The sequence below is a fragment of the Leptodactylus fuscus genome, chromosome 3 (genome assembly GCF_031893055.1).
Source record: "Leptodactylus fuscus isolate aLepFus1 chromosome 3, aLepFus1.hap2, whole genome shotgun sequence".
Classification (NCBI taxonomy): domain Eukaryota; kingdom Metazoa; phylum Chordata; class Amphibia; order Anura; family Leptodactylidae; genus Leptodactylus; species Leptodactylus fuscus.
In genome coordinates this window covers 96747190-96774243 of record NC_134267.1, presented here as the reverse complement: position 1 = coordinate 96774243, position 27054 = coordinate 96747190, and the positions used below count along the sequence as shown (strand labels likewise).

Genomic DNA, 27054 nt, shown 5'->3' with positions numbered 1-27054 from the left:
TAAAGATGCTGTGGCTACACTTGTGTCTTTCTCATGTCTTAGGGTGGGTTCACACTACCGCTAGAGGATGAGATAAATGGACTTAAACTGCAATAGAGTGACTGTTGCAGATGGCGCCCCCTATATCCGGCATCCATTCCCATTCACTCCACTGCCAGTCCGACTTTTTCTTCTATTAAGAAAGTAAACAAATGTGAATGTTGCTTTTTTTTTTTTTTTTTTTTTTACACCGTAATTTGGAGAGAATAGGAGTGGACGCTATTTGCATCAGTCACTCTCTCTGTCTTAAGTCCATTGCTCTCATCAAATAACAGATGATTGCAGAAGACTACATTATTGGTAGTGTGAACGTATCTTTTACTGAGGACGTTTCAGTTGTTCTGTCGTGTTCTTATAAAGAAAATGCTTTTATTTTCCTTAAAGTATCAAATCTGGGGCACGATGGTGTAACTAGGAATGGCTGGGCCCCAAGGCGAACATTTGACAATCGTCCTACACACACACACACACACACACACACACACACACACACACACACACACACACACACTATTATGCACATTAGTGGCCCCTTGCACACAGTATTGTGGCCCCTGCGCACAGTATTATGCCCCGTAGTTTCCCCTGCGCACATTATTATGCCCCGTAGTTTCCCCTGCACACAGTAGTATGCCCCACAGTTGCTCCTGCACATGGCATTATGCCCCATAGTGGCCCCTGCACACAGTATCATGCCCCATTGTGGACCACCCATGAACAATTATTATACTCTGGGGTCTTTTCAGACCCCAGAGTATAATAATGACCCCAAAGTATAATAATAATAGCAGTTTACATCAGGTTCGCAGGCTCGCAGCCTCACTTACCGATCCTCGCTCCTGCTCACAGCCACATCTGAAGGAGGGGAAGCACCGGCGGCCATGAGCACGAGCGAGGATTGGTAAGTAAATAGAGCCCATTACCTGCTGGAGTGGCTCTAGAGTGAGCCTATTTAATCAGGGGTCAGCCGGGCTCCCTAATGTCCTAGACCCTGTGGCAGCCGCTACCACTGCTATCCCGGAAGTTATACTCCTACTAAGGCACCTTTTCTTATGCCTCCATGGTACATTGTTCCTCTGTGTCGCCACTCTGCTTGATCCTTATTGCTCAGTGTCACATCCTCAACTAATAACATTAAGTTTTCAATTTATTCCTAAATTTCAGAGTAGAAGCCGTAAAAGGAAAAAGACATAAGAAAACAGCAGTACTGCATTTTTTTCTGAATTCCACATCATTTCGAATTTTTCCCCGCTTCCTGGTACATTGTACAAAATAATAAATGGCACCATTTTGAAGTACAACTTTTCACAAAAAAATCAAGCCCTCATATACGTAGACAGAAAAATGATGGCTTTTGGAATGAAAGGAGTAAAAAACAAAAATGAAAAATGTCTGTGTCATGTTGGGGTTAAAGGAATTGCCCAGCATAGATTAAGTCCACTATGGTTTTCCAAATGTAAAATAAACTTACTAGTATACTTTAATTTTCTAAAATACATGAGAGGTCCAGTCTGTGTGGAGCTTCTCTTACAAGCTGTGACTTATTGATACAGTCAGCATGTGTGTTAGTGGCATGGTCACTGGCCTGTCCATCTGGCTTAGTTCATTACCTAAGATGACATTATGAATGTACCGTAATGTCACAGCTTATGAGACGCTCTGTAAAGGCGAAAAGCTGTCACCTGGGGGGACAATGAGGGGCAGTGCAGAGGGTTATCATCATTGAGCAGACTAGCAGCACTGCAGTAGAAACAAACCAGCAAGAAACCCAATAAATGACCCAGAATCTGAGTGTCTAGAGCAAAAAACCCTTTAAAACCATAGGTATCACTTCCTATTTTTGATATTCCTCATTTATTATCCAGGGTGTTATTGGCAATGAATATGCATCTGTTGGGAGCTAATGGGTTAAATAGAAATACTCTGCGTAATAGGATGGTACAGAGGTTCTCAAATTTGTGTTATTTTTTTCATTACAGAACTGGCTGGATCCTGCAAAGGAAATCAAAAGACAAATTAGAAGTAAGTAGTCGTGTTCTTCCCTTTCCCTCTATTTTATATACACATAATATACACAAAATGATTGTTGAAAACATCATCTGCAAGGAGTTTGTATGTTCTCCCCGTGTTTGCGTGGATTTCCTCCCATACTAAAAAGACATACTGATAGGAAAAAAAAAATGTACATTGTGATCCCTACATGGGGCTCACAATTTACATTTAGAAAAAAAAAAAAAAAAAAGATTGTTGAAGTCTGTAATCACATAAGTGTTGTCTTGTCAAGAAAGGAAAAAAAAAATCCATGTTTAAACTGTTCGGGGGTTCTGTTTGCATTTTCCATTGTGGATCCATTTTTTAGACTGAGAAAAAAAAACACATCAAGAACTTTTTTTTTCTAAATTATTTTTATGTTCTTGACTTCTGCACAGTGTCATGCCAGTTTCAAGGTCTGAGACTGACTTTTCTTCTTGCGAACAGTGCTGCCTGCTCAGTATGATCAATAAAAACAATACTAGTGCTCAGAACCTTTTCTTATTCTGAGTTTGCCACTGTGATACAGTTGGGCAGCTCTAGCCGGTGTTAACCAGGTGCCCATTACACTTGTATGCAGCTTCTTCTTCAGTGCGCCCCTAGTTGAGATGCATTGAAGCTGCCATGGGCTCGTTCACATCTGCCCCCGGGACTCCGTTCTGCGGGTTCCGTTTCCTGCACAAAACAGAGCAGGAGACGGAAACCTGCAGGACTCTTTCATACCCATTCATTTGATTGGGTTTGAAAAATGTCCGGCTGTGACACCGGTGAGCGTTTTATGCTCTCCGCGGTGAAACCATTTTTTTTAAACCGGACACAGTCGGACGTGTGTCCGGTTTAAAAAAAAAAAGTTTCGCCGTGGAGAGCATAAACTCTCACGGCCGGAATCGGCATGACAGGTTTCCATCTTCTGCATGCAGAAGACGGAAACCTGAGAACGGAATTCGGGCGCTGGTGTGAACCCTGCGTAAGCTGCCCTGGGCAGATGGCTTAGTATAAGCACTTGAGGGATGCCTCCTGCCCCACCATCCTTTTGATGGAAGTATCTAACATCTGTAGCTTGCTTGCTATCTTTTTAGAAAAATACCTTTGTGGCAATCCTTCTCTTTATTTGCATGTATATAATAAATATGGTCTCAAGCAGATGGCCACAATTTACCATTATTTCAGCTCAACCATAGGTCTAATGTCTCAGACTTACAGTATAGGACCCAATAACTGGAGATGGCTGCTGTCTGTTATATCGGCTATCAGTTCATGGTGAATTTAGGTTTACCTATTATGTCATGGTTGTAAAATGGTAGGTCTTATTCTGTAAGTGAGCGTAACCTTTCGTTTTCTGTGAATAAAATAAAAGGTTACTTCGTATCCTTGAAGGGAGCAAATCGAGGGGGTCATTGAGAATGAAATGAGATTTGTCATTTAGCATGTGTACTTGGTAAGTACTAGCGAGCTTATCATCATCACTGGATTCTACATTCTCCACTGATTGATTTTCTAATGTATTTCTAAGGTATTGCAGGCCATCCCTGATGTGTGTGCTGGGTAGCCCATATGACTTTTTAGTGAACTGTAGCTATACTTTCTTTGTGAGGGGAAAACAAGGGAGGCTTCCTTGTTCTGTGTTCTGCTCTTCACAGATCTGGAAGCGCTCCACTGTGAATACAAAACCCCTTGCAGATGCTGTTGACCTCTACACATTCTTGAATTCTGTCATCACGAGATGGTGGAAGAACGGAGTCTCATATTGCATTGCATAAAAATACTCTTTAGATCGTGTGGTTTACAAAAGAGGGTTGAAGCATTAAAAAGTGTCTTCTCTCAGCAGCTCGCTGTAGTCACCAGATTGCATATTGTATTCATTTTCTTGGCTCATCACTACTTGCAGCTTTGAAAGGGAGGTAAAAAAATTAAATATTTTGAAAGTGCAGCAGTTCAGCCTTTTCTCCACCCAATTTTTTAATTCATGACACATTGTTTGGCTGTTCTTTATCACGCATCTTCCATCCCCGCCCTTTGTGCGCACACAGACATAGCAGTGGATCCCAGCCAGATTCACATACCCTCATCTGGAAGGAATATGGGATCAGAGCAGACCTCCTATCTGTAATGGCAGTATAAACAATGAGTAGTATTCCTCATGACGTTTCCATAAGGAATTACATTTTGTACAATACTATATGAAAATACAAGCTGTCATCTCAAATATATAGAGACTGTCACAGCCACTGACTAGAACTGGGTCAGCCACATAGCGTCACATGTTCCTAATATGAATTCCTCATATGCGGCTTGAGTGACTGCAATTGTCTGTGCAGTGCTATCCTTAGTCCTTAGTATGTTATATTTCTACACCATTTTCCTTAGTTAGGGAATGATTGTATCATTTGAGAAATTTGGCTGGGTTTTTGGCTGCTTTTTGGTCATATTCTAGTATGTAAAGATCAGAAATGAAGTGGTCCCCTGAAGTGGCTGATGCAACCAACAACTGTCCAGTATGCTCATATGTGGTTGCCGGGTACAACATTGCTGTGTAGGTTCTGGCAGTACATCAATGACTTCTCTAACTAGCAAACGTGACTGCCGAGGCCAGTGAATGGGAATGTCCGTGCTGGAGACCATCACAAGCCTGACAATCATACTCTATACTGTCTGATGGCTTATCTCATAGTGGGTGACCATTTCACTGGAAAAATAAGGGCTGCATGCAGATATAAACAAAGGTTTTAATAAATTCTATAAATCTATGATCTGATATGATCAGATAGTGTACAATTAGTGACATATTCTTTATCCAAGGGTAGTGTAAGACAGGGTGGCATGGATGCAAAATAATAGAAATCATATCGATTACAATGACTTTCAGTTTTATTTCTTGATTAATTGCCCAACCCTATAAAGGCCCGTAAATACACGTGTAAAAAAAATACACGTGTAAAAAGAAGACTCCCATTGACTTCAATGACATTTTTTTTACACGTGTAAAAAAAACATATCAAAATACATGTGTAAAATGTCATTGAAGTCAATGGGAGTCTTATTTTTACACAAGTATTTTGCCAAAATACATGTGCGTTTACTCCGTGTGAACTTCCCTCTGTAATTAATCTCCTGCATAGATAACGGATGCCACCCACTGACAACATAAAACTGATGTATGAAGTAACAGGCCACCTCTGTGAAGTTATCACAAGTACACAGTTTAACATTCTCAATTATATATGAAGCCATTAAAAGTGATTAAAATTCTCTGAACCAGCTAGTGTGTGTGTTTTATATTAAATATTAATAAGTAATTAAAGGCGAGTTGGTGCAGGGAATTTATCTTTTAGTTTTGGTGACAATTCTCCACCTTGTGTGTGTACCTTACATGATTCCAAAATGTATATGAACAGTATTGCAGCTGGAGCTGAGGACTAGGGAGTAAGGAGGGGTGGTCCAGGCTCTGAATTTAGTGGGTCTGATCTAGAGACTGATATAATCTACAGCATTTACTGAAATAATTAGAACTCACCATTTTGGTTATTGGATGGGTTCCAGCAAAATGGCCCATCATGGCCAAATATTAATATTAACTAAATCTGCTGGACTCCAATGATGGGTTCATGCAATCAAGAATTTATACACAGTTAAAGGGAACCTTTACTGTCCTCAACAATGTGTGGAATTATATACTGCTAGAAAGTTAATAGGGAGCTGAATTCAGTGCACAGTCAGCTTTCCCGGTATGTTCCCCACTGCTGGAGATGTCGGCAAATACCAGGAAAGCCGGCAGTGCGCTAAATTCAGCTTCTTGTCTGCTTTCTAATGGTATATAATACCACACATTGATAAGGACATGGAAGGTCCTCTTCAAGTCCAGAAATCTCCATTGGACAATAAAGTAGAATCACATGGCTACTATGGATTACATATAGTAAATAGGTTGCCCAAGCATTTTGGTCTAGCAGACCATCCTCAGTGGGTACCAGAAATTTTTGTAGTAGTTCAGTTGAGACCACATATGTAGGAAGTTCTGCAGATTTTCTTTCAATTGAATTAATTTAAATGGGCTCTATCATTGGGAAATGTCATTTTTAGATTAGCACATCCTTGCATAACCTTTAGGCTATTTCACACGTACCTTTAGTATGTAAATTGACTCAGCAGATTTTATATAAGTCAGTTTTTATTAATCTGCTAATGAGCTTCCACCATGCATCGGGAAGTGTCTGTGATCACTGTCTGCTCTATGTGTATATATAGCAGAGACAAGTCATCAGCACAGCAACCTTTGCTGTCCATGCACAGAGCAGACAGTGCAGACTCTTCCGGTGCTGGCTGGAAGCTCATTAGCATATGAATAAAAACGGACTTAATCAAAATCTACTGAGGCAATTTACATACTAAAGGTAGGTGTGGAATATCCTTTCTAAAGGCCGTGCAAAGATGTGCTAATCTAAAAATGACATTTCCCAATGATAGAGCCCCTTTAAAGGCCTAAAAGTTTATTATGGGCTTAAACTGTATTAGCCAGCTTTCTTAGTACACCTAGGGCATCAACAGGCACATAATTTCTAGTATTGTAGGAGGAGGTTGGCAGTGTTTAAAGGTTTGTGTTATGGAAGCTATGAATAGGTTACAATTGGGCTACCATTTGGAAAATTGCAACACTGAAAGAATACACTGATTCCTAGTTAGGTGAAGAATGCTCCCTCTGCCTCTTACGGTCTTCCTTACAACTGATGGCAGCATGTGTACGTATAATGAGCGGACTGTCAGTGACTATCCTGTGGCAAGGGGAGAAGTACAGGGAACGCTCTTCTCATTAATACACCAGTTTCTGTAGTCTTTCAGAGCTTTCATTAGCCATTTTGACTACTAGGAAAATAGATCTGTGCATGTCATATGCTATCCTTACAGTTGCACTTATTGGTACAGATTTATGAAGACTACTACCGTATTACTCATGCCAGTCATCTTTACCCTTAAACCAGCGGAAGGTACGCCTTATATGTGACAAGTCACACTCCCCTGCCAGGTTGTTCCCTTTAGTTAAAGTATATACCTGTTAACCTTACTATGGTGGTGTTAGTCCAACCATCCTAAGTACAAACAGCGTAAGCAGTACCTATCAAAAGTGCTGATAGGTTTGCACATTTGTTCACTACCCCATCTCAAGAGATGATTTAATTTATTTTATTTTATTTGTATTTCAGACTAAAATCCCAGATCATTACAGTTGATGCAGAAGAATTATTTTCAAATATTGTCTATTCATTTTTTAAACTTTGTATGATTTCAAATACATCTTGTATGATTTAGAGCTTAATCACACAAGCAGTTTTCTTGCCCATGTGGTTGGTGCCTGTGATCCATGAAAACATAAGACTTACTTTGTTTTTTCATGGATTGGCCTCTTGAGTCTATTTTCACAGACCCGATTAACCCATAGAGGTCAGTAGGTCTGTGAATGCCAAACGGGTCCATTAGACGCACAGCCAAGAGTTACTTTGGCCATGCCATGTGCGTAAACTCATAAAGGGGTTATCCGGCTTCCTAAAAATCATCTGCAAATACAGCAGTGCTAAATAAGTGAGAGGAATCATGGGAAATGCCGTCTGTTCACTGATTCACTGCATGTAAATAACAGTGATACAAGGACTCTCAAGTAAAATAAAGCCAAGAAAAGGCTGCACAAGGGAACAGTGAGTATTTCACACTGCTGGGGATGAATTCGCAGATAATTTTTAGAAGTTGGATAACCCCTTTAATGAAACCGATATGGAAATTATGTATCTGTCAGAAGTATATTTCCTTGAAAGCATGTACCGGTAACTCTGGATGCTGCCTTTATTTATTTATTTATTTCTTATATGTTTCTAAATCATTACTTTTCTCCTCTTGGCCATGAGAAGAATACTGAAGGAGAGACGCAATAGTAAAGGCATTGTTTATCACTAAGTCCTTGCATGTCTGCCACTTAACAATGCTTCTAATACTTGCTGTTTGGACAAATGTGTGACAATTTATTTACAATTTGACAAGTGGTAGATGACCTTGGTATTTTTGCTGGTAGCAGAAAAAAGAAGTGACATGACCATTCTTCAGACAGATTCCGCCTGAGGAAAGCAATAGAAGCAAAAAACGTGACCGAAAACGCCTAGCGTTTTTTTTTTTTTTTTTTTTTTACAGTCCATTCACTTTAGGGGAGGGGAAAACCGCCTGGCGTTTTCTGAAGCAGTTTTTACCAATGAGCTATTGGAAGAGGATTTTTTTTTTCTGTATGAAATTTGCTGTTACTCTAAATTTACCCACATAATGTTGTTCCATCAACATTTACATAAAAAGTACCGTGATTTTATCAGTTTGATTTTTGGGTAGTGGAACCTCTTATTTTGCTTTACATTTTTGAGATATAGAATCAGTTTCAAGTTCTACCTTTCAAGTTGACTTTAACAGTGAAAGCTGAGTGGTTTTCGTATGACTAAAGGTGGTCAGACACATAAGCTTGCTGAAGAAACTTGTTTGGCTGATGGCTATCTCTTCCGAATCCCCAATACCTGCACATTCATGCACTAAATGGTGAGAGGGAAGGAAACTGATGGCAGCTTATCTCCCTGAACAAAACTGATAAGGCAATTGGATTTCCAACATTGGAGATGGTTACAATATTGCTGAACAAGCATCAGAGACTCATACGCGTTAAGAGATTTGTACTGGCAAATTTAAGCTCTGAAAAAAAAAGTCTCCATACGCTTGAGACTTTTTTTTTTGCAACGCACAGGTAGCACAGCCTAGCTTTGTAATTGGTAAGAAAAAAAAAATTCCTTAAACAATTTGAGAAGACAAATCTGCTCGGAGAAGATGGTATTGAATAATGAAGAGACAAGATTTTGAAATTCCTCTACTGTGTTTGTGGGATCTATTGGCATTCTAGAATAAAATTTAGCCTTTTATGATATCCTGGATTTATCTTTTGCACCAGCCAGAAGAGTTACCTTTTATTCCGCTGTAAGAGAAGGGAACTGTGCCCATTAGCTAGGGAGGGTACATCTGTTTTGAGACTAGACAGTCTAACCCTTTGCAGTGTTAAATGCTTGCCAGGTTACCAGATATCCTGAGATGGACATAACTATGTACGAGTATAGTGAGTCATGACTGTATCCCCCCTCCTTTGTTGTTTTTACTGACTTGCATTTTATTGTACTGTACAGTATTTATTTGACGACCTTCACATTTTTCCTCCCTTTTCCTAGGTCTGCCGTGGCAATTTGTATTCAACGTCAAGTTTTATCCACCAGATCCATCTCAGTTGACTGAAGACATAACAAGGTAACCATGACCTTAGTCCGCATTTGATTTCTTCTTTCTTTCAAGTCACAAAATTCATATGCCAAAAACTTTTCTGCCTTCTTCAGTTATCTGTAGAGTTATGTAGTCTCTTTGACAAAAAGCAAAGTAGGATATCAAGTAGGCTGCTAGAGGAGTACCCAAAGCATATCCCTTTCATAATACCTCATTGATGATGTTAGAAATTGATTCATTAAAGGGATTCTACCATTAAAAATCTTTTTTCTGTGGCTAACACGTCGGAATAGCCTTTAGAAAGGCTTTTCGTCTCTTACCTTTAGATCCTTTGGGATCTCCGCTGCGCCGTTCCTTAGTAAGACCGGTTTTTACCGGTATGTAAATTAGTTCTCTGGCAGCGATGGGGGCAGGCCCCAGCACTGAAAATGCGATGAGGGCATCCCCACCGTTGCCCGAGAACAGGATCCATCATAAGACAGAGGCGGCGCAGGATCCTGTTCTCGGGCAGCCGTGGGGACGCCCTCATCGCATTTTCAGCGCTGGGGCCCGCCCCCATCGCTGCTAGAGAACTAATTTACATACTGGTAAAAAACGGTATTACTAAGGAGCGGCGCGGCGGAGATCCCATCTAAAGGTAGGAGACGAATAGCCTTTCTAAAGGCTATTCCGACGTGTTAGCCACAGAAAAAAGGGTTTTAATGGTAGAATCTCTTTAAGCATTTTCCTAGAACATACTATGGTTGCATTTGGTTATCCACTGCTTTTTTCCCCCTCTTTCCACAGATACTACCTGTGCCTTCAGCTCCGTCAGGATATTGCGTCTGGACGCCTGCCATGTTCATTTGTCACACACGCATTACTTGGTTCCCTCATGTTGCAGGCTGAAGTTGGCGATTATGATGCAGATGAGCTCAGTGCTGACTATATCAATGATTTTCAGTTTGCACCCAACCAGACAAAAGAACTGGAAGACAAAGTTGTGGAACTACATAAAACACACAGGTCTGTACATTGTACAATATCTCTAGCAATAAACCTATCTTAAACATGGTATTCCAGAACAAAGCTTCTTGAATCTCCCAATAGAGCAGATATTGATAGGGGAAGGAGGCTGGGGATCAATAATATTGGATTTCAGTTTACCAGATCCTTTGTTCCCACTAGAGATAAATCTGTGTCAGAGGGGTCTTGTAGTGGTATATTCTTTTATGCTTGGTGGAAGAGACATGCAATTTCTTCTGAACGTGGAAGATTATGGTGGGGCCAGACAACTAGGTTTTTAGCTGGCAGTTGTCGTAATGTAAATATCCCATGGCCCTGTGGAATCTGCATCAGCTGAAGCTGAGCCTCTTCTTTATATCCCATGGCCCTGTGGAATCTGCATCAGCTGAAGCTGAGCCTCTTCTTTATATCCCATGGCCCTGTGGAATCTGCATCAGCTGAAGCTGAGCCTCTTCTTTATATCCCATGGCCCTGTGGAATCTGCATCAGCTGAAGCTGAGCCTCTTCTTTATATCCCATGGCCCTGTGGAATCTGCATCAGCTGAAGCTGAGCCTCTTCTTTCCACAACTGGTTTGCACACAGATCAGCTTTATATACAAAGAAGTGAAGCAAGTGTGAGCCTTGTACCGTGGTCTCCACAGAGATTCTGCCACGGAAACTGGCAGGATTGAGCAGGGCACTTCTTGTTTTAGCTTGCTAAAAACAATAGGAGGCAAATTTCAATTTGGATTAGGGAGAATCCACCTCAAAATTGGCTGCAAATTCCTCTGTCAACATAGCCTAAACTTCTGACAACAAACTTGTCTCCATTGTGATTAACCCCCTGCCCACATCCTCTACAAAGGAAGATACAGCATGGGCTGAAGAGCTAAGCTTGCTTCATACAAAGCAGCTGTCACCCACTGGATGTCTCTCTCATTGAAGGTTCCTCAGGTTATTAATATTTAAACCCTCAAATGAGAGGGGGCTCTCTCGCATCCCCCACCACGATGAGATTATGGGGAGGCTATCTGTTGTCAGCACAGGGTATTACAGTGTATTGTATAAGCTATCGAATGTACACGTTACAGTCCTGAGGGGAGGTGGGGTTGCTAAAAAAAATAAAAAAATAAAAAAAATCCATTGGTATGACCATGTCTGAACTGACATAGCTGTAGTTTGGGAGAGGAAAGGAAATGGGACACAGGCCCACAGCAGTGCAAGCTGTAGAGCTGTGTCAGAATTTCAAACCTCAACCCCTGGTTTTTGCATTGGATTTTTTCAAATGAGCTATGTGAACATCTCCTTATACTTCCCATTGCAAATGTGGGGATTATCATCCAGAACTAGTTGTCTTCATCTGCAAATAGTAGGGGACAGAAGTGCTGGTAATGTGCATCAGTGATATGTCTACTAGTATTGTCCTTCATAATGGTCTGTTAACAATCCCTCTAACCCTCATTTGGATCCATACATACTTACCAACTGTTTAAAGGGGTTGTCTGTCTGCAAGGTTTAATTTATCTGATCTGGCAGACTCTTGATGATGGACCCAAGGATTTGGGGCTGATCCAAAATCTGTCAATCTGCCCCCTCCCTTCTCCCCTGATCTCACAGGTAAATTACCTGTCTGCTATGTAGAACCAGGGTGGAACAGGCTGACCATACAACACCTTTAAATGTCGTTTTACAACCAAACTTATTTTATTTATTTTTATATTTTGCGCTACCATTTATATTAAAAATAATTACTGAAATGTAACTTTCTTGCCTGCGGTTGGGTGAATTTCTGTTTTATGCAAATCACATTTCAGCAGGTCTCTGTCTCTTTGGAGAATAGGATTACAATGTAATATACTGCATCTGTTTTTAATTCAATATGTTCGCTAAAATTTGATTTACAACTCTGTACATTAAGTGTTAATATCTAAATATGAAAATGTAGTTTACATTGAATTTTGGTGGTGTTGTCTTCATCTTTCCAACTTTCCTTTTTTTTCATAATTAAGAGGGATTACACCAGCACAAGCAGATATAACTTTCTTAGAAAATGCAAAGAAGTTATCGATGTACGGTGTGGATCTGCATCATGCTAAGGTATTCTGTTATATGTTAAATTAGCGCTTTAGAGTGAAGCAAAACAGTTAAGGCTCTGTGCACATTTACATTGTAGCTGCAGAATATAATGAATGCCATAAATTATATAATAAATGCACATAAAGTTATAAAGAAGAATAAATCTGACTTTATATAATTCCATCAGATTTTTGTGCTCTTTTTGGTGCTTCACTACCTTTACTTAGTAATAAATATGCAAATCTATTCTCCAGGATGTAATTAGGAGAACAGTGCACTCTGTATGCCGCCCTCTAGAGGGCAGCAGCCTACTATCATGATGCGGATTTAATTGCCAAATTAGCATTTCTATTCCAAAAGGAACAGAAATACAAATTTGGCAATTAATAAGCCTACTATCATGATGTGGATTTATTTGCCAAATTTGTATTTCTGTTCCTTTTGGAATAGAAATACTAATTTGGCAATTAAATCCGCATCATGATAGTAGGCTTATTAACTCATGCATGATGTTAAGGGGGCTGCCCCTAGAGGGCGGCATACAGAGTGCACTGTTCTCCTAATTACATCCTGGAGAATAGATTTGCATATTTTTTTTACCCAGAATCCCTAGCGGAGCAGGAATGACTTGTAAGTCTCCGTACTGCCTATGTAGGCACACACACTCCCTAATGTGTATGATTATCCCCTACCTTTACTTATGAACAGTAAATTTTAACCCTTAAGTCCTATCATGGTGTCTATCATACACCACTACCATACACATATCATTATGATAGACACCATGATAGTACTTAAGGGTTAAAGCTTCAGACTTTTTTCCTGTATTTTTTGCCTAAATGCTCTTTAGATGTAAAATTTCTTTGGACCTATGATTTGAAATGAAGCATTCACAGCACAAAGTTTGTAGAAATTGTTTGTTTTTTGTTGTTTATGATTAACATTTTTTGTTCCTTTAGGACTCTGAAGCTGTGGATATCATGCTTGGTGTTTGTTCAAATGGACTACTTATTTATAAAGATAGACTTCGAATTAATCGCTTTGCCTGGCCCAAAATTCTGAAAATTTCCTACAAGCGCAACAAGTTTTTCATTAAAGTTAGACCTGGTGAGGTAAGTTAAGCTGTTGCATTTTCTAAAAGCTAAACTTGCCCATACACCTTAGATAACTTTCTTGCCAGATAGATAGCTCACAAGCCAAGCAAGCATGTTTGTTGTGTTTGGGAACAGACAGCTTCTCGCTCATGGAAACTAAAGAGTGTTGAGATCCAATTGCTGGGCTGCACTCATATATAGTAGATTACCTGGAAATTGGTTTGCTTGGCTGGCACTTTTTCCCACAACAATTTTCTAAACTGCGCCATTGAATAAATACTTAAGTGCTGTGCACTTAGATTAACTGAATGTTTGTTATTTAGATGGTGTCATGTCTTGGCAGAAATCAAAATACCATTTTTACAGAGCATTGGACTTCCAGTTTCCTAACACTTCCACAATGGCACTGAACAAGAGAATTGCCTGCTTCTCACAGGGATAGGAAAAAGCATGAAATATAAAAATACACTGCGTTCCAAATTATTGTGCAAATTAATTTAATTCTTTTCTTGTATTTTTTTGCATTTAAACTCATGGCTGGTTTTGTGTGTCATGGCTCTTTGGATTACTAAAATTAACTCTAAACACCTGTTATAATTAGTTTGCAAGGTGATCTTGCTTATAGGAGCTCTATCATTGGGAAAAGTCATTTTTAACTAAGCACATACTTGCATAGCCATACTTGCAAATAAGTCATTGTTCTTAATGGGCTAAGGTTTGAATTGGGGAATGGCTCCTGGTCTATATTGTGAGCTATATAATGTCTATGTGTAGGTCATATGAAGTCTAATGAACTGTCTGCATTACAGCTGGAACAGTTTGAGAGCACCATTGGGTTCAAGCTGGCAAACCATCGCGCTGCAAAGAGATTGTGGAAAGTTTGTGTGGAACATCATACCTTCTACAGGTATTGTTAATAAATGTTATCTTTTTGTGGTTATTATAATATTAATCTTGTCAAAACCCCTTTAGACACTGAACTTTTATAATGCTAGATGTACATTTTAAAAGCGAAAAAGATCTGATTGTTTTCTCTAAACTCTTATGCTCCACCTGCAACTAAAGGAAATCTGGTGCTCAAGTGTGCATGTTTATAACTAATCTTTGTTTCACCGAGGAAGAGGCAACTGAGTTGCCTAGATACATGTTATATTGTTTGCAGTTTCTATTGACGTTGGTGGATCACGCCAAGAGTTATTAAAAAAAAAAAAGTTATTTAGGGGTAATATGCTAACCTGATCAGTACTCTTGGGTACCTTCCTCTGTTTTTCTACAACTTTTAGTAATGGTGTATCATCCACTAGTTTTTACAGAACTTGTAAAGTCAGCAGAAGCCTGGTGAGCTACCTTCTGCCTGTTCAGACACCCTGTCAGGCCAGGGGCCCATATGGCGTTTTACGGTCCCTGCACAGTGGATGAGAATCTAAAAATTCCCATCCATACATTGCAAAAAAATATGCGCAGTGGAAATGCTGCGATTTCCAAACCTGTCACTATTATGGAAATTACAGCACGTCAATTATACCTACGAAAATGCAATAGGTATAATTGAAGGAGAAAGTTTGCAGAGGAAAGCTCTGTGGAGTTTCTGTGAAAAGCGCTGCTGAAAAGACATTTTTTTTTGCTGTGGCCCGCTTTAAGTAGTCATCCTAATTGCTACATAGTGTTATCTTCTGAAATTGCCTCTGTTGTGTTGCTGCTTGTATTCTGTTACATTGATGACTGGGGTATAAATCTCCTCAATGGGGCAAAAAGAGGTGAAACAAAGCTCGGTAGAGGAGGAGAGGTGACTCAAGATTCACACTAGTGTTTGGGTCTCAGTTGTCCAGGCCGCATGGGGACCTGAAAAAACAGAGACCCTGTGTAAAAAAAGCAGTTACCTGCGGAAACTATAACTGGGAAAGAGTCAGCGGGAGTAAGAAGCAGAGGGTATAGGGAAAATGTGTGCGGGCGGGTTCACACCTGTGCCCTTTTTCCACTTTACAGGTTTGTCTTCTGACCGAGAAACTGGACAGCAGACGGAAACCAGCAATCAGTCTTCAAACCCATTCACTTGAATGGGTTTGCAAAGTGTCTGCTCGTGAGCGTCTTGTTGCTCTCCGCGGCGAAGCCGTGGTTTTTTTTTTTTTTTTTTTTTTTTTTTTTTTTAAAGAAGACCTTTCATCAGATCAGGCCCATGCAGTTTTATATACTGCTGGAAAGCTGACAGTGCGCTGAATTCAGAGCACTGTCGGCTTTCCCGATCTGTGCCCGGTGTAAAGCGCTATCAGTCCCGGGACCGTAGCGCTTTAGTGTCAGAAGGGCGTTTCTGACAGTTAGCCAGGGACGCCCTTCTGCCCAGCAGCGCCTATCGCGCTGTACAGAGTGAGCGGGAGGAACGTCCCCTCCCTCTGCTCACACAGCTTGTCCATAGAATAGTATTATCAGGAGCGGGAGGGGGGAGTTCCTCCCCGCTCCACAGCACAGCGCGATAGGCGCTGCTAGGCAGAAGGGCGTTCCTGGCTAACTGTCAGAAACGCCCTTCTGACACTAAAGCGCTACGGTCCCGGGACCGATAGCGCTTTACACCGGGCACAGATCAGGAAAGCCGACAGTGCGCTGAATTCAGCGCACTGTCAGCTTTCCAGCAGTATATAAACTGCATGTGCCCGATCTGATAAAAGGTCCTCTTTAACCGGACACAAAGTCCTGCATGTCTGACATTGTGTCCGGTTAAAAAAAAAAAAAATGGTTTAGCCGCGGAGAGGAACCAGAGGCTAATGGGCGGACACTTTGAAAACCCATTCAAGTGAATGGGTTTGAAAACTGACTGCCGGGTTCCGTCTCCTGTCCTGTTTCTCGGGCAGAAGACGGAAACCTGCAAAGCAGAGACCGGGCGCAGGTGTGAACCCACCCTGAGGGAGAAAAGGGAATACTTCTGAGAGTATCATGAGAAAGGGGGAAAAAAGGCGGACCGAAAGTCAGTGGTGTAATGGTAAGTATCTCAAGGAAGCCATGTATGTCTGTGAGCTCTAGCATTGTTTTTCAGCAAGCAGGCTTTCCATCCTGTGAATGTGAAGAAGCTCCTGCAGCCAGGATGCCAGTGAGGGCCGGGATGATGATTCCACAATCTAGGGATGACAGTTCGAGCAGCAACTAACATAAAAACAAGTAGCCTCTGGATATGTCTCTTAAACTTCCTGGGAAAAATGGAAAAGGGGAGAGGGCTGGGTCATCCTCCAGAGCAATACTGGTCAATCTTCAAATCATGCATCTCACCTCCGTCCTGAACGGGAGCAAGAGAGAGCACTCCCACCAGACATGCACCATCATACCCCGATCAGTATTGCATCTCTAACATCGATCCGAAGTGGAGGGATAGATTCTGTGGAGGACAGAAGGCACTCTGTACCACTACTAAAGAATCTTAAAATTAGTTTTTTAGATGACTATGCGTCTAGCCGGAACGAGACCCCCAACTCCCGCTCCCAAGCTCCAGTGTAAACTGGTAGTTGGTTGGCATTCTCCTCCAACAACATGTTATAGACCAGAGAGATAGCATGTGACTGAGCCACCGAGGAGAGGCAGAGACTCTCAAATGGTAACAGAGCCCTATATAGGTCGTGTGGTTGCTTAATGGAGGTGTAGAAGTGGGCCAGTTGAGTGTATTGCCAACGGGAGGTGGTACAGACAGCTGCTGGTCAGAGAGAGAGGTAGGAGAGAAAATGTCGAGCGTTTCTAATGGAAGTGGAGTGGCGGAGAACCTGAGATGTGAGAGAGAAAGGCAGAGTGTAGGGCTGCGGGGAAGTTTGGGTTTTCCGAGATAGTAGTCATAGGACCATCATTCTTGAACAGACTTAGAACGGTGCTGTACAGTCTACAGGCCCTATTCACATGTCGAGCTGGACATACAGTAAAGATTGAGTAGCACTGTCCAACCAGACGCGTCTATGAAGCCAGGACAGGGTGGAGATAAGGAGCGGGATCAGCGACCTCTCAAGGGCAATCCAGTGCTTTGTATGGGCAGCATGGTGTTAGTCAAGAACACGAGTCGTGGTCACAGCCAGGTAGTAACCCAGGCAATCTGTAACGGCTAAGACTAGAGATGAGCGAACACTGTTTGGATCAGCCGATCCGAACAGCACGCTCCCATAGAAATGAATGGAAGCACCTGTGATGCTGACTTTGCCGGCGTCCGGCGTCACAGGTGCTTCCATTCATTTTTATGGGAGCGTGCTGTTCGGATCGGCTGATCCAAACAGTGTTCGCTCATCTCTAGCTAAGACCCCTCTCTGCTTCTGCTTAATGAGAGTGTGCAACACATGGAGGCTCTGAGGCCCAGATAAACATAGTAAATATCTTCTGGAGTGTGGTGAAGAATGCATTGGGCATAGCAATGGGGATAGTTTGGAATAATGGGTTCCCAGTTTTAAACTGTAACTGGCAGAGAGAAAAGTCCTCTTTTGCAGGACTTTTTTTCTCTGACGATTTTAATCTGAATCTGTGGAGGAGTCTCCTATGGAGACTCCAATACACGTGTGAATCCAGCCTGAGGCTCCTGTCTTTTTATATTTGTGCCCCATCTAGTTTCCTCTAAACAGATATTGTAGAAAAGCAAGTTGCTAAATCTTTTAACTTTTTCGACAATTTATTTCTGGTGACAATTGGTGTGAAGCATAATAGCAATCCTGCTGTTTATGGCTTCCTGTTTTCAGTATAGATTCTGTGCAGAGTTGGTTAATGTGCATGAAGTATCTGAGAAGCCAGACACGGGAAGCTTTTGTGGTCTTAAGTGGCTGTTGCACTTGGTCTCTAAAGGAAATCTATTGTCACAAATGACTTTTAACCTAATACCTGCCTGTTCTTTTACTCTTGTCTAACTTATGACTTAAACAGGTAGGTCATATTTCCTTGTGTTAAAACTATTAAAGTCATTAACACCAGTAGTCACTTCATTATGTCCAAAGGTCAGGTTTGCAATGAAAACTAACGCCTTTTATCATAAATCTTATAGAGCCATATAAAACAAGATCACGTCACTGGCACTACAATTAGATTATGAAGTTCTTCCCCTCCTGCACATTCACTACTGTCCATTTCCCATAGTATGCCCATAGCACTTTTTTGGTCAATAGTAGAGATGAGCGAGTAGTATTCGATCAAGTAGGTATTCGAACGAATACTACTGTATTCGAAATAATTGTACTCGTTCGAATACTATCGCTATTCGCAGTAAAGATTTGATTCAGAACCAGCGTTGACCTTGCTAGTCGGGAGAGCTGGCAGCTTGTGTTTATGCGGGAGCTCACTTTTTCTCATAGGAATGCATTGATCAGCATTCGGCCAATCAACGCTGGTTCTGCCAGAGGCTCGTTTGTGAGGAGGCGGAGTCTAAGATCGGACCACAATGGAGACTGCTGTGGTCTGATCTTAGACTCCGCCTCCTCACAGACAATCCTCCGGCACAACCAGCGTTGATTGTCTGAATGCTGTATACTGGTCAATCAACGCTGGTCAATGCATTCATATGAGAAAATGTAAGCTCCCGCATAAACGCAAGCTTCCAGCTCTCCCGACTAGCAAGGATGAGCCTGCTGCAGAACCAGTGTTGATTTGCCAAATGCCATACAGTGTATAGCATTCGGCCAATCAATGCTGGTTCTGCAGGACGAGTAAGGGCCAGTTCACATTAGTGCTTGCCTCCCGTCCGGAAGGAGTCCGCAAGAGGACCCCCCCTGAACGGAAAATCAGCGCAACTGCAAGCGCTGTGCAGTTAAAGCTCACGGACCCAATAGACTATAATGGGGTCCATGCGCTTTAACTGCACTTCGCTCCTCCTAAACACTCCTCCTGCTACTCATAGACTTGGTGACTCTCGACTCTCCTTTAGTCGAACATTGGTTTCCCCTGAAATGAGCATTTTTTCCCATAGACTATAATGGGATTCGATATTCGATCGAGTAGTTGAATATTGAGGCTCTACTCGAAACTAATATCAAATCTCAAATATTTCACTACTCTCTCATCTCTAGTCAATAGATTATATTTTGCATGAAAACACAGCTCTACAGTTTCTGTTGCAACAAATGATTTTTACCTCTTAAGGACACAGTCAAAAAACTCCTTAAGCATATCTCCAATTATAAAACAACTTTTCATAATTGAATAGTGCATGTGAATATAAGAAACTTTGTATTATATCTTATTAAGGAGATTGTTTTCCTTTTCTACTTATTCTTCTGCACTCCTCTTCTTCACTCAGGCTGTGTGTTTACATAAGAGACTGTCCCAGTATTCACCTCATACACAGAACTTTATGGAGAGGGGAAAGAGGCAGTTAACTGATTTATTGCCTCTTTCTGTTCAGTGGTAGTCTCATAATAAGATATATTACATAGTTGCACTATTCATGTATGTAAAATTTTTATAATTGGAGGTTTGCTTTAAGCCCTTGCTTGGAATTAGCCAGAGCTGTGTGAAAATCCTCACTGATCCATACCTGATTTTGTCAAAAGTAATTTTTTTTTTCCACTCTAGTGGTGGACAGTAGGTATTCGAACGAATACTACTGTATTCAAAATAATTGTACTCGTTCGAATACTATCGCTATTCGCAGTAAAGATTCGATTCAGAACCAGCGTTGACCTTGCTAGTCGAAGCATCGAAAAAAAAAATCGGAAAAAGCCATTGGCTGCTGAAATCAGGTGACCTCCACTTTAGACGAATAGTGGATTTCAGATTCGGTTCATATGAGACTGTGAACTATGTGACTGTGAGACAGGGATAGATGTACAGGCAGGGTTAGCTAGGGATTACCTTTATTTAGGGGGGAATGTTACTCACCCAGCTCTTTGGGGCTCTATCTCATGGCAGCCCTTTATATGCTAGTTGGGATCCCTGTCAGCTTGCGTTATGCGGGAGCTGACTTTTCCCCATAGGAAAGCATTGGCCAGCGTTGATTTGCCAAATGCCGTACAGTTTACAGCATTCGGCCAATCAACATGTTTCAGTGTCACCCATCACATATATCATGGGATCTTGGTCACTTTGATTTTTTTCTTCAATACATGTCGGGTTTTGCTGTCCACTTGAAAAGTCGGACATGTTTGGGAACGGACAGTTAAGGACAGACACGGACAGTAAAAGAACGCACCTGATGTCCATTTAAATCAGTGCAAAATGTCACGGACACAGCTAGTGTCTGCTGCTAATGTCCGCACAAGATTTTGAACGGACATTAGCAGCGGACACTAGCTGTCGGACACCGACAGTAGTGTGAACGCTCCCTAACTGTTAAGTTTTATTATGATAATTTTACGTTAAGATAGGACCTTTATGTTCATATCGTTTTTGCAAACTATGATCCATTTGATCTCCATTTATATTCTTGTATTGACACTGTATGTGTCTCTTGTTTGTGTTTTTGCCTTTACTGTTTTAAAATCAAGTTGTTCAATAAAAGTTTAGATTAGCACAAGCTGTTAGACTGTAATACTGGATGCACGACATCTATCATCAGTTCCATCTTGTTTTTTTTTTCATTTTCACAGCATGTACTTTCCATGTCCCAGAATTGCCCCTGTCATCATTATAGAAAGGGATTCACAGCTTCCAGCAGATCTTTCTAACCTTTATGTATATGGATGTTCTATATCTACTGAATATTAGTTGGCTAATTATTTCTCTTCATTTTTTTCATATTTAGTGACTTTTGGAACCAATTACAAGTTTTTCAGTTATGGTCTCAAATTATTATGGCTTTAAGTTACAGTGGATGTCCCTGAACCAATTAATATTGTAACTGACAGGACACTGAACCATCATTACATTCACACATATAAAGTTTTTCAATTACAATTATTTTAATTCAAAAAGAAGATTTTTGATGGTGCTTATTTTGTTTTAACTTCATTCTTTCCAGACTTTCATCTCCTGAACAGCCGCCTAAAGCCAAGTTCTTGACTCTGGGATCTAAGTTTCGATACAGTGGTCGCACACAGGCACAGACTCAAGACGCAAGTACAAGGATAGACAGACCGGCTCCTTATTTTGAGCGTACATCTAGCAAACGTGTGTCCAGGAGTCTTGATGGAGGTAACATTTTAAAGCCAGTCAAAGTGTACTTCTTAAAAGTGTTGCATGATGATGATGATTATTATTATTATTACTTTTTTTTTTTTTTTTTGAGTAAAGCAAACCAGTGATAGATAAATTACACTAGAGCAAATTTAACTACTCTAAGCAAGTTTGTTAAAATTCTAGGTTTTTTTTTTTTTTTTTTTTTTTTTAATTTTCTGTCGAGTCAGGCAATAGGAAAGTTATATGTTTGGCTATTTATAGAGGTCACATTTAAGTGAATGGAGAGGCCAAAGCATGCATTGCTCCTTGTACTTGTAGTATTTGCATGGAAGAGGCCCAATTCTTTAGATAGTTGCAAGTCCCAGACTGGTGGGACACACATCTGTTAGAGGTTTATGGCATCTTTTTTTTGGGATTTAGTCACAAATGCCAAAATGGAAATACCACATTGAAACCCACTTCCACATCTGGTGATTAACAGCACCAAAAATGTACACCGAACACACAAAAAGACAGATGTTTAGTAAATGTTTAATTCTAACCATGTTACACCCCTTATTTACATATCAGCAATGCTGACCTGATAGCGTACAGATAGTGACACATCCCTTAGCCAATGGCAGTTTGGCCACAGTATAGTGTGGATGCAAAATAATTGATGTGAGCTTGTTCACCTCAATTAATTGAGTTTACTTAGTATTTTGGTTATGTTTCGGCAAACAATGTTTCCATTTTTTGGTGCTTCTCATCATGTGACTCACCAAAAACATCACATGACAAGAAACACTATGCGAAGTACCCATATTATATTTTCAGCTTTGTGTATCAAATCATCATAGGATGAAGTTGCTGTGTAAACACAATGGGTTTACATGAGGACACAGAAGCTCCTTTAAGCTCCTCTCTTCTTGGGCAGCTCAGTGTTATCTTAGGTACATTGAGCCCTCACAGCAACTAAACTGATCTTCTCTTTAATTTTCTTACCTATGCTACAAAAATACAAGTTGTTTTCTGCAAGAGGTGACAAACGGAGTTGGACAAACTGGGCAGAAAGGGATCGCAGAGTATAGCGCTCTGTCGTTTTTTTTAATTCTTTATAGAAATGAGTGGAGTAATGGTCACAATCAAGATCAGACATTATCAGCTAACCTGTGGCTAGGTGATAAATGTTTATCATTGGTAAACCTTTTTAATTACATACACTTGTTTATGACTTTGATTTTGCACCCATCACATACACATCAGAATTATTATTATTATTATTTATTTATATAGCACCATTAATTCCATGGTGCTTTACATTTGGGGGTTACATACAATACACAGAATATACAGGTAGATATAATACTAACAATGACTGACTGGCACAGTGGGGTAGAGGGCCCTGCCCGCGAGGGCTTACAATCTATGAGGGAAGGGGGGTAGAGACAGAAGGAGAGGGGGAGACTGTACAGATGGCAGTGAGATGATAGTGTTATTGGAGGTTGTAGGCCTTCCTGAATAGGTGAGTCTTCAGTGTCTTCTTGAATCCTGTGATTGTGGGGGTTAGTCTTATGTGTCTTGGTAAGGAGTTCCAGAGTATGGGGGATGCACGAGAGAAATCTTGGAGACGGTTGTGTGAGGAGCGGATGTGGGCAGAGCGGAGTAGGAGGTCATTGGAGGATCTGAGGTTACAGGTGGGCAGGTAGCGGGAGATTAGGTCAGAGATATATGGAGGGGACAGGTTGTGGATGGCTTTGTATGTTAGCGTTAGTAGCTTGAACTCGATTCGCTGGGCTATGGATAACCAGTGGAGGGACTGGCAGAGGGGAGAAGCCGGTGAGGATCGGGGGGTGAGGTGGATTAAGAATTTCTTACTTATATAAGAATCATATAAGAATTATATAATTATTTTATATTTTTATATAAGAATTTCTTACTTATATAAAGGTAATATATAGGCAGCCCCTCTCCCTCTACTCTCCTCTCCTGGGCTGTCATGTCCTGCAGGAGTCACCACTGCGGCCTGTGATTGGGCCTCAGCGGTGACATGGGGCCTGAGGCTTGTAATTGGGACTGGGGCAGGTGATGTCAAAAACACTAGCCTGAAAAAGTCTGGAGAGGACATGGGAAGGGGATTAAGACTTTAAAAACCTCAGTAACTAAATGCAACCATGGTTAAATGATGTGGCCCTGTTATCACACATTACATACGTATATACATTATTTGTAGCCCAGTTATCATTCCTGAGTATATCACACTGACAGTAAGAGTTGAACTATTCTGATAGGAAGTATAGTATAATAATTATTAAAAATGATTTTTTTTTTCTGTTAGCAAAATCTGGACATAAGTTCAGACAAAAGTCTTGGACATAGTGATAGCAGGAAATTGGTCTGGAGACTGACATGGTTCAGGGAACCAGTGCTATGGTCATTTCGCCAAAGTGTCCTAGGAGATGTTTTTCAGCATTGCATGTTTCTTTTACTACTGTGAGCAGTCTGCATGGCCTGATCATACTTACCATGGCCTATTGAGTCTTTCCATTTGTCTCCCATCAAGTACATCTTTGTCGTCATTGATTCACAATAACAAGACCATTTTGATGATTTTTTTGCCCAAGTTCATTCAGAGTGGCATGACATTCCTCAGACAACCATTAATAACATCATTGATAGCATGCCAAGTAGTAATAGTGTGTGTATTTCCATATTGTTATGGTTTTCATTTCATGAACATTTATATCCATCTTGTGATTTTCATCTCTTTGGAGCTCCAAAAACTTCCCTTCTTGGTGCGTCATTTTGAATGTTGAGTCCATAACCTGATATGTGGAAACTCTGGTCATGTTACTTTGCTGCCACCTTCTGGATATTATATGTCAGTAATGCTTCTTTCCTTTTCTACAGTATGACTATATATCACATTCTACAATGTGAACATTTTGTTGGACTTTTTTATATGTATTGCACTCTTTTTCTTATTTTCCTTTTTTCACACATAGTGTATATATTACATACAATTAACTAATGCTCTAATGGGATTCTGTGCGTTAACCACCTTCCCACTGGTGGCATTTTTTAACTTTCGTTTTTGATTCCCCTACTTCCAAATTCCATAACTTTTTATTTTTTTATTTATTATTTTTATTTATCTGTTCACACAGCTATATGTGGGCATAATGTTTACGAGACAAAATGGCCTACATAATGGTACCATTTATTATTCTGTAAAATGTACTGGGAAGCTGTAAAAAAAAAATAAAAAAAAAAAAAATAGAAAAATGGGGTGGAATTGGAGAAGAAAAAAATGCATTTGTGCAACTTTCTTATGGGTTTCTTTTTTACAGCGTTCACTGTGTAGCCAAAATGACATGTCACCTGTATTCTATGTTTAGATATGATTCCGGGAATACAAAATTTAGTTTTATTTAACGTATATACTCGAGTATAAGCCTAGTTTTTCAGCACAGTTTTTGTGCTGAAAAAGTCCGCCTCGGCTTATATTCGTGTCATTACAGTAATACTGTAGTTACAGACACGGGGGTGGGTGCCGGGCCGCAGCATCGGCACGCTCCTGGCAGAAGTACTGGGGCCTTCTAGCAGCAGTACAGTAAGCACTTCTGTTTTTTGCACCCGCCCCGGTGTCTGTATGCCGGGTCTGTAACTACAGTAGCTGTAGTCTGTAGTGGTCTGTAGCTATAATGGCGCCGCTCTGCTCCAGAGCGATCGCCATTGCAATTGGCACCTCCACTGTAACTCTTACAGTGGTAATGCCGGAGTTCCTGAGCACTGGAGTTACAGTGGAGATGCCCTCCACTGTGGGGAAACAGCAGGCGCTGCGATGCCCCTGGAGAGAGGAGGGAGCGGGTGGGTGCGACCGCTCTCTGAAATGTGGCCCTGAAGGGGAACTGCGGCCGGCCGTCGTCAGAAGTGCTGAGGGGAAATCCAGGCAGCCGAGTCTGCCGGGGATTCCCCTCAGCGATTTTGCCGGCGGCCGGCCACAGTTCCCCTTCAGGTCCAGCGGCCGACGTTCTCCTTCAGGTCCGCCCCTCAGTGCTCCTGCCGAGCATTCCCCTCAGCGTCTCTGTAAAGGCTCCCCGGCTGCAGTGCTTTTCTTTTGCAGGCTGCTCTATGCAACCTACAAAAGAAATGATGATTTTTGTAATGTATTGCAATGCGTTAGCATTGTAATGCATTGCATTAGTGATCTAATATATGCAAAAAAAAAAAAAAATTATAAAAAAAAAAAGTAAAAACAAAAAGTTTAAAAAATTCAAATCACCACCACCTTTCCCTAGAACACATATAAAACTAATACTGTAAAACACATACACATTAGGTATCCCTGTGTCCGAAAACACCCGCTCTACAAATCTATAAAAATATTTTTCCTGTACGGTAAACGTCGTAGCTGGAAAAAAAAGTTGTCCAACTGCCCCTTCCCTGAGACTTTTTAATTTTTTTTAAAAAATACTGAACAGGAATCTACAGTATGGTTAGAAGACGTATATTCAAGGTAAAAAAGTAATACTGGCAACCACTATAATACTATGTAATATCACAAACGTGTGAAATACAAATGATGATGACATGACTAGTTTGTTTGTTTGCTGTTTATGGTGACTATAGGAACAGGTTTTATAGGAACTGTGCGTATGCACAAAAGACTTTCAATCGTTCAATGTATGGAAGGACGACCAAGAAAGCAAGGTAGAGAGTATGGTGGAGAGAAGTCGGCAACTCGCTGATTTTTCTATAATGTAACTTTTAATTCATGATTGAAGTAAAATACAGATAAAACTCATACAAAAAGTGAAAGTCAGAAAAATAGACAAAACACAAAAAGTGGTTTGTGTTTTTTTTCAGTGTTTTTTTTTTTTCTGTTTTTCTGACTTTCACTTTTTGTATGAGTTTCATCTGTATTTTACATCAATCATGAATTAAAAGTTACATTTTAGAAAATTCAGTGAGTTGCTGACTTCTCTCCACCATATTCTCTACATTGAACGCTCCTCAAGTCCGGAAGCCTTGTCGTGCACCCTGAAGATTTCTGTGTTGTATGGTGAGCTATATCCATGTTTTTTCATATTATTACTAGAAAGCAAGGCATTGTGCTCACTCAGTTCCTTCAAGCATGCAATACTTTATTCCAAAACACACCATAACACATGACACTGAGCAGCGTTTAGGGGTAACAGCCCCCCTTTTTCTATTGAGAGGATACTCCCGTTTACCTTGTGTCACTTGAAAAAGGGGTGTGCTACTCCGAAACGCTGCTCAGCGGCATGTATTATGGTGTGTTTTGGAGAAAAGTATTGCGTGTTTTAAGGAAGTTAGAGTGAGCGCGCGGTGCCTTGCTTTCTTGTCGTCCTTTCATACATCGAATGATTGACAGTCTTTTGTGCACACGCACAGTTCCTATAAAACCTGTGATTCTGTATGGGTAAAGGTCTGTCAATGTCTTTCCCAGCAACCTATTTGGGGTTCACTCAGATTTCCTAC

General features: G+C 40.8%; 1 protein-coding gene across 17 annotated transcripts in view; it reads left to right on the top strand.

Annotated features, from left to right (window-relative positions):
- The window catches only part of EPB41L2 (erythrocyte membrane protein band 4.1 like 2), a 135689-nt gene that overhangs the window by 81879 nt on the left and 26756 nt on the right, over positions 1–27054 (top strand). For all 17 annotated transcript variants that reach the window (XM_075268031.1, XM_075268033.1, XM_075268035.1 and 14 more), the window contains exons 5-11: positions 2019–2061; positions 9309–9384; positions 10144–10362; positions 12352–12439; positions 13378–13530; positions 14322–14419; positions 21413–21585. In XM_075268031.1, coding sequence (XP_075124132.1) covers positions 2019–2061; positions 9309–9384; positions 10144–10362; positions 12352–12439; positions 13378–13530; positions 14322–14419; positions 21413–21585 — 850 coding nt within the window. The remainder of the gene's footprint in view (positions 1–2018; positions 2062–9308; positions 9385–10143; positions 10363–12351; positions 12440–13377; positions 13531–14321; positions 14420–21412; positions 21586–27054) is intronic.